The sequence below is a fragment of the Octopus bimaculoides genome, chromosome 28 (assembly GCF_001194135.2).
Source record: "Octopus bimaculoides isolate UCB-OBI-ISO-001 chromosome 28, ASM119413v2, whole genome shotgun sequence".
Lineage (NCBI taxonomy): Eukaryota > Metazoa > Mollusca > Cephalopoda > Octopoda > Octopodidae > Octopus > Octopus bimaculoides.
In genome coordinates, this window is record NC_069008.1 from 11,879,019 (window position 1) to 11,888,142 (window position 9,124).

The window sequence follows — 9,124 nt, forward strand, 5'->3', positions numbered from 1 at the left end:
TTTGGCTATGGTGGATCGAATCCACTTCATGCTTGCAAGATCCACTACATGTATATATATAAACTCCACTCAGAATGTTTTACTCTATAACATAGAGTGTGTATAGAGCAGAGTTGGGGGAAACGTTTTATGTTCAAATAAAACATTAATGTTAACGATAAGGATCCAGTTCAGAAATTCAAACAACAATTAGTGTTATACCTATAATTTTAAAAGATACTATTATTTTGAAAACCACTAAACATTTTAAAAGGTGCAGAATTTCGGAATAGGTTACCCGCTCAATAACTTTTAATCATTTTTTGCAGTTTTATTTCGGATTTCTGTGTTTTAAGCACAACTGTAATAACCTTAAACAAGTAATACAAGGGTAGATAGCAAAATATAATGAGTTGGTTCTAAATTTGAAAATTAATTAAAAAGATAAGTTTATAAATATACTTTAACATATTATATCTATATATTTTCGTTCAGAGATGTCAAGTAAATATATATTTGAACAAAAATATATTATTTAACCCGAAATACTTCGTTCATGATATTATTCTCGTTTTCAATCATCAACTATCAGTTACTAGAATTCCTATCAGTAATTTCATAATTAATAACTGATCCAAAATAATTTGTGCATTTATTCTTCCTTATATGCAAATTCAAAATAAATATATACTCTTTTTACTGTTTACTCTTTTACTTGTTTCATGCAAATTGACCCCAGGACTTATTCTTTGGAAGCCTAGTACTTATTCTATCGGTCTCTTTTGCCGGACCGCTATGTTACGGGGACATAAACACACCAGTATCGGTTGTCAAGCGATGTTGGTGGGGGGGACAAACACAGACATACAAACACATACACACATACATATATATATACATATATACGACAGGCTTCTTTCAGTTTCCGTCTACCAAATCCACACACAAGGCTTTGGTCGGCCCGAGGCTATAGTAGAAGACACTTGCCCAAGATGCCACGCAGTGGGTCTGAACCCGGGACCATGTGGTTGGTAAGCAAGCTACTTACCACACAGCCACTCCTACGCCTATATATATATATATATTTTTTTTTTTTTTTTTGCTTGGAAATTGAAAAACAAAATATGTATGTGAAAAGGTTAATCCACAAAAATATATTCCATATTTTCCCCTCAAGCATTGTATAGCTTTCAGAAAACCACGCTTAGCCCTTTAGATAAAGGGCAGCTGTTGTTACTCTTTTTCTGGACTATTGGTCAATCCAATAATTACCTTCGGTCAAATAACAGTCAAATAACATGCTTCACAAATCACAAAACGTATGCTTAACAACCGTAAAACTACATATCATCCTCGTTTAACGTCCGCTTTCCATGCTAGCATGGGTTGAGATAATCAATAATCAATAATGTAATACTACATTCACCCTGCAGCTCTCGCTCTCTCTCTCCTTCACTATGCATATGTCTATCTCTTTATCTCTCTCTCTCTCCTTCAGCATGTATGTCTCTCTCTCTCTCTCTCCTTCAGCATGTATGTCTCTCTCTCTCTCTCTCTCTCTCTCTCTCTCTCTCTCTCTCTCTCTCTCTCTATCTATCTATCTATCTATCTATCTATTTCTCTCCCCTTCTCTCTCTCTATATATATATCTATCTCCCTATTTCTCTCTCTTCCTCTCTCTATCTATCTATTTCTCTCCCCTTCTCTCTCTCACTTTCTCTCTATATCTATCTATTTTCTCTCTCCCTCCCTCTCCCTCTCTCTCTCTCTCTTGTTCTCTCCTTCAGCATGTGAGTGATGTGTAATTATCTCCATTCTTTCTCTCTTGTATTCTATTATTCTTTCATTTCGTGTGCTTTCTCTACCTTTCTCACAGCTGATTCTCATTACCCCTCACCTTTTTTTTATCTCTGTCTCTCTTTCTCATTCTTTCTATCCATCCATAAACACACCTGTTTTTCTCTGTACACAATCCTTTATCTGGAAATCTAAAATCCAAAAAGCCCCAAACCAAACTTTTTTGTGAAGGGTGGTGCACATTAACGCAGGGGTTGTTCTGTGTGCAAACAGCTGACCACCGTGACCTGACTCACTCAGGTATGATGTGGCAACACTTGGCAGGTTAGCTGTCCCTTACTGCCAAACATCAGGTATGACTCGGCACACCCAGCGAGAAGATGTCCATTTGCTGTTTGCTGGCTTTTGTTCTGAAATAAAAAAAAAAATCCTGAAATTCAGAGCACAATTGTCCCCAATGGTTCTGGATTAAGGATTGCATACCTGTACTATATTACCTTTATTCTTCCTCAGTATCTCATCCTTCTTCCTTTCTTCCTTTTTCTTTCTTTCTGCATATTCCAAGGGCTACAATGTTCCAGTTTACATCTACCTGTCCAGCTGTGACCACAATGCTGATATTAACTTTTGCAATAACTCTGACCATTACTTTGGGCCAGGAAGATACGGAATCCGCCTTCCAATATTTAGGACCTGGCTATACCTATAAGTACATTGAACCATCACCAACAGAAAACTTCTACCCAAGCCAAAATGTAATGGAATGCGCCATGAAATCTTTATACAGTGGCTCACGATTCTTCAGTTACCACAAAGTCAGTCGTCTTTGTAAGAATTACTCAGCAAGAAGAAAATTAACAATGTCCACTACACAGGACAGCAATGAGATATCTTTCTATAGAGGTAGGTGAAGCAATATTATTATTATTATTGAGTGAGAGAGCAGCACATGCCATCTAAGTGACACTGGGATACATATATATGAAGCCCAATATATCCATCATGACTACCCGTCTGATAAGGGTACATCAGGTACATGGATCACAACCATTTGTGCATGACACGGTGATCCTAAATCTAAATAAACAGCACATGATTTTGCAGGTGGGGCCCAGTTAGAATTTTCTTCATGTCGAGTAGCCCATCCCGCTCAAAAGGACCTTGGATAAAGTTTGTTTCAGGATAATGAACGAAACACCCATGTTTCCAGAGTTGAATTATTCAAACGCCAAAGAATTCCTCTCAACACATGGCTATGCTGCTCTCCCACTATTTCTGCTTGTGATCAGAGATGCACATATTGTCAGCCACCAAGGGACATACTCAACTGGTTAAAATCAAACAACTGACAAACAAATTTGTGGTATAGAGCAGAATATTTGCTGTAGCCCATCAGCAAGTATCCCAAGACAAAACAAAGTACATGATAACACTTCCAATCAGTTAAGATCAGAAGCCATGAGAGCCACTGCCTGGTACTGCATCAGGGCATTTGTTATTATCATTATTATTATTATTATTATTATTATTATTATTATTATTATTAAGGCAGTGAGCTAGCAGAATTGTTAGCACGCTGGGCAAAATGCTTAGCACCATTTCACCCATTGCTACATTCTGAGTTCAAATTCTGCCAAGGTCGACTTTACCTTTCATCCATTCGGAGTCGATAAATTAAGTACCAGTGAAACACTGGGGTTGATGTAATCAACAATTCCCCTCCCCACAAAATCCAGGCCTTGTGCCTACAGTAGAAAGGATTATGATTATTATTATTATTATTATTATTATTATTATCATTATTTTATGTTTGACTTTGCTTTGCATTTGTACAAGTTGGCTCCAAGTCTCACCCAGAGACCTCAAGAGACAACAAGTTAGAAGTTCATGTTGGTGTTATACCTAGGGTGTCATATATTTGGTTTTGTACATAGTGTTGTTCTAGAGAATGTTTAAGAAACTATAAGAAAATTATGAGTTTGTTTTAAAATTTGAGATTAAATAGACAATATTTTACGCAAAATATGGGCAGATCCCATGAGCACTATTGTTTGAATTTCTGCCATTTTGGGGTTTCCTGGTATGTGAGTTAGGTAGCAATCAGCCTCTTTTGCTATCATTTCTAGGGCAACTATGACAACAGGTATTGTTTTAGTTTTGAGGTTCCACATTTTGCTAATTTCTATTTCAAGATCTTTATACTTGCTCAGTTTTTGGTAAGTCTTGACAGATATGTTTATATCGAATGGAACAGTCATATCAATGAAGAGGCATGATTTTTGTCTGAAGTCTTTCAATATTTGGCCTATTTGCATCTATCTTTCTGTCAGTTTGAATGGTGAAGTTCCAGAGGAGTGAGATGTGATCATTTTCAAGCACTGGGGGTGGTTTGTGTTCCCACCATTTTTTATCATAGGGCAAGTCCAAGTTTTTGCAAATTACCCAGTGAATACAATGTGCAGCTCTATCATGCCTGTTGAGATACTCTGTAGGCGCAAGAAAACTGCACATGGAGACAACATGATCAATGGTCTCATTTTGTTGTTGACATACATGACATATTGGGGAGCTGCCATTCTTTAATATGTTGCCCTGGTAGTTCCTTGTAGGTAGGCATTGATCTTGGGCTGCTATGATAAACACTTCTGTTACTGATTTTAAGCCAGAAGACACTAACCATTGATGGGTAAGGGCTTTGTCAACATCGGCATTATTCGCTCTCTTTGGGTATTTGCCATTGAGAGGGTTTTCTTGCCAGTTATCAGTTATAATATCTAAGGTAGCAGTTTTAGCACGGGTTTTCACATGCTTAGCTTTTTCTGTGTTTGTTTCTAGTACGTCTAATTCTGGAATTTGTTGTATTTAGAATTCACTTATATATCCCTTTGCCTGTTTTGTTACTGAGTAAGATGCTTTCTTGCTTTCATGTTTTGAGACAAGTTTTAACATCCAATCCTCAGAGTTTTTCAGGTAGGTGTCTCAGCCAATTGTGGCAATCTTCATTGTTAATAACAGTTGTAAAAGTCCACGGCCTCCCTCTTTTCATGGCAGATAAAGTCGTTCTATATCCTCTTTGGGGTGGTGCATTCAGTGCATTGTCAACAGTTTTCGTATTTTTCTGTTAAGATTACATATTTCAGTAATTGACCAGTTAACGATATTGAAACTGTCAGTCACGACTGATATGGCTAAAGCATTGATCGCTTCAATCTTGTTTCTTGCATTCAGCTCTGTGTTAAGTATTGCTCTCATCCTGAAATAACATTCTCTTCTGATCCTTTCCCTCATCACTGAATGCTTGATATTGTCCCCTTCAATTACCCCTAGGTATTTGTAGCTCTCCGCTGGTTCTAACTCTTTTATGACATTTTGCTGGTCATGGTTAACGTTAGATGTTTCTGTCATATTTCCTTTGATAAAGGTAGCTTTTGCACATTTATCAAGGCCAAATTGCATCCTGATGTCATCACTGAATTGTTTAACAATCGCTAGTAAGCCCTTGAGTTGTTGGTCATTTTTTATTATTGTTGTTGTTGTTGTTGTTGTTGTTGTTGTTGTTGTTGTTGTTGTTGTTGTTGTTATTATTATTATTATTAAGGTGGTGAGCTGGCAGAATCGTTAGCATGCTGGGCAAAATGTTTAGCAGTACTTCATTTGTCTTCATGTTCTAAGTTCGAATTTTACCAAGGTCAACTTTGCTTTCATCCTTTTGGGGTCGATTAAATAAGTACCATCTCAGTACCGGGGTCGATGTAATCCACTTAACCCCTTCCTCAAATTTCAGGCCTTGTACCTAGAAAGGATTATTATTATTAAGGTGGTGAGCTGGCAAAATCATTAGCACACCAAGAAAAATGCTTTGCAGTATTTCACCTGTTGCAACGTTCTCAGTTCAAATTCCACCGAGGTTGACTTTGCCTTTCATCCTTTTGAGGGTCAGTAAAAATAAGTACCAGATGAAAATTGGAGTCGATGTAATCGACTTAGCCTCTCGCCCAAAACTGCTGCCCTTGTGGCAAAATATGAAACCATTATTATTTTTTTTTTTTTTGGTATAAAGCTGTTGGAATCAATTGGGTGTCGGAAAGATATGCCTTGCAGTATTTGTTTCAGTTCTTTAAGTTTTGAGTTCAAATCCTACTAAGATCAATGTTGTCTTTCCTTACTCCCATCATTAACTAGTGGACATTAATGTCTCTAATCCTGGGGCCCATTGAGCTGCAGCCCAGTTTTCATGGCATATAAGTGACTGAGATCACAATATCCTCCCTGAACGAGACACCTGTCTGTGTCACAGCTGATTGGAGTGAGGCATCGTGAAATGATGTGTTTTGCTCCAGAACACAACGCCCCACCATGTCCAGGAATCAAAACCACAATCTAACATTTATGGGCACAACACCCTAACCACTATGCCAGGCAGCTTCATTTTCATCATTTCGGGGTTAATAATACAAAGTAGTAATCAAGCCTTGGAGATCGATGGTATCAACTAACTCAAACCCCTCAAAACTATTCACCTCCTGGCCAAATCAGAAAGTATTATATTATTACACTTGGGAACACAGAATTTCATGCCTGAGATATTAGACCCTATTTTTAGGTAAATTTTGGTCGTTGGCTCTAAATATGTCATCAGTTTTTTTCCATTGATTCTAGTTAATGAAATATGTTATACCCCTAATTGCTATGCATACAGCCAATAGGGTACAAGAACTAATGACTACAAAACATTATTGTTGCCTTTTGCCTTTTGAATTGAGAAAATACAAGAAAACTATGTTTATTTATGATTAAATTACATTCATAGAACCTGATAATAATGAAACAAGCGTAGAAAGTTATCATTGATACAATGTTGATTTACTCAGATGTCTCACAAAAGCACAGTTCTTAAGATTTTCTTGATGAAGTGTCCTGGTACAAGTGCGTTGAATCGTCCACCATCATATGAGTATCCCAGTGTTCCTGTGATCTTTCTGCCATAGTTCTTAAATTTTGGTGGAACCATTCACTCTGTTCATTTAGGTCACCAAGATTGTCTGAGAAATGATCCAAGTTGCTGAGGAGGGGAAGCTCATATTACAGCCCCAAGTTGATGGAAAGAGAGAATGTTCTGCACTTGTTCAGGGTAGTTATCTGCTTCATGCCTCCAGAAAAATCTCTTACAACCAGAATGAATGAAAACTATGCATCTGCCTCAATATTGTTCATTGACTCTTGGAAATGTGGATCTTTCATGAGTACCCTTATTAGTGGCCTGACGAAAATACCTACCTTCAGTTTTCCAGTTGGAATATTCTGCTTGTGTAGTCAAAACAGGTTCATTCTTTATTCAAAGCCTTCACATACTGTTTCATTAAACCTAGTTTGATATGCAATGATGGTAAAATGGTCTTATCTTTGTCAACCAAGGGCTCTGCAATCACAGACTTTTCTCTATCGACTGTTTTCACTTAAAGGTCATTGTTTTCTTGCTCACTGCTCATCCCGAGATCTACTATCCCGGAGACTAGTAAAGCAGAGATACTGGGTGCATCCACTCTTTTGACCCTGGTGAACATTCACCATCAGCCATCTGTGATAGTGGTATTATATCTTTAGTAAGACCAGGGTGATTATTTCCTGCTCCCCAGTTGTCTTAGATAAGTGGTCAATTAGGATTGATCCATATTTATTGCTATTGTGTAGAAACCCATATTTTAAGCTCTGCTCAGAAATGTCTATGAATAACTGCCATTGGTACATGCTTTTCATCAACAAACCTTGAATATCGAAGTAAAAATAATCCAAATTATTTTCCTCCGAGAAGAAGGGCATTAAATCCATTTCTTTATTGTGATACTACGTGATATTGGAACTGGTTGCAGTAAATTCTTTTCTGTTAGCCTGGACAGCAACAATCCTGTTGATTTCTTCAAGGCATTTAGTTCTCTAATGTGGCTATTAAGCTCTGACTGACAAAAACCTCCTGCCAAGTTCCTTCATATCTGTTCCACTTTTTCCCACAAGAACTGTCTACAGCAGAATTAAAGGATTCATCTTCTTCAAGGAGCTCTTCCAGATGAGTGAATGATGGGACACTTACTTTATCAGAGTGTACAACAGGTTGTTCTGCAGAGTCTAGGTCAGGATACGTCCATTTCTTCTAATTATGTCCATTAATAAACTTTATGTTAAGCAAACAGAAGTAACAGCCATCACTGTAGTTTCTCTGTTCTCTCCAGAATATTGGTATGCCAAATTTTCAGACATTTTCTCTTGCCAGTAGTCCCCTGCTGCAGTTACTCACAACTTTTTCAAACAATGTGTGAAGCCCATGTTTTGACTTGGTCTCCCAGAATTAGAAATGAATTTTCTCCACTCCTTACATGTGTATTATTCACAGATATAGCAGAAAGAATCTGGATGGTTCAAAAGCTTTCTTTGTGAGGAAGTCATATCAAGACGTCATGAAAATGACAGAGGTAGATTTAGTTGATAGACTTGTGTAATACCAATATTCAAATTACTAACTATTAAAATTTTACATAGTGTTTCCACATGTGACAGAAATGTTTTCAGTGAAAAACAAAATTACTATTACACAGCAGTTAAATGACAATCCTGTTTACTTTTGGCATTAACAGGGAACACAGCCTGTGACATGCTCGTGAGAAATATTAGAGCTGCTAGAAACAAATGAAAGTCATATTCTTATTCAATAGCGTGAACTCAAAATTACAATCTGAAGTATGAAAAGAAATGTTTAAAATTTACTTCATGTTGTTATTAATATTTTCTGTATTTCAGTTGAGGATTGGATGAAAGTCTATGCCATATCAAGAGGCACTGGTTCAGATGTCCGTAACTCTTTTCTCGGTTATGGAACTCCTTCATCATGGAACGTAGACAAATGTAAAGATAACATTTGTCCTAACTTCTTCCGGCATCCCCTCTTAGACACCTGGGATTCTTTACAAATTGATGAGGTATGTACAAACACACACACACACATACACACACAATACTTCAACACACTTGCATTCACGTTTTTTTTTTTTTTGCATGTTTCAGTCACTGAAAATAATAATAATCCTTTCTACTAAAGGCACAAGGCCTGAAATCTTGGGGGAGAGGACTAGTCAATTTCATCAATTCCAGTATTTCATTGGTACTTAATTTATAGACCCTGAAAAAGATGAAAAGCAAAGTCAACTTTGGCAGAATTTGAACTCAGATTGTAGCGACAGGCAAAATACTGCTAAGCACTTCATTCAGCATGGTAACAATTCTGCTGGCTCTCTGCCTTACTGAAAATAATGATAAGAAAAGAAATTACAATGAAGGTGCATGGCTCTGTGGTGAG

The 9,124-nt window shown here is 37.2% G+C and overlaps 1 protein-coding gene across 1 annotated transcript in view; it reads left to right on the plus strand.

Annotated features, from left to right (window-relative positions):
* Window positions 1–9,124, plus strand: part of LOC106873528 (uncharacterized) — a 12,658-nt gene that overhangs the window by 1,692 nt on the left and 1,842 nt on the right. Inside the window, exons 2-3 of the mRNA XM_014920918.2 lie at window positions 2,342–2,679; window positions 8,569–8,747. Of these exons, the coding sequence (XP_014776404.2) occupies window positions 2,349–2,679; window positions 8,569–8,747 (510 nt within the window). The 5' untranslated portion in view covers window positions 2,342–2,348. The remainder of the gene's footprint in view (window positions 1–2,341; window positions 2,680–8,568; window positions 8,748–9,124) is intronic.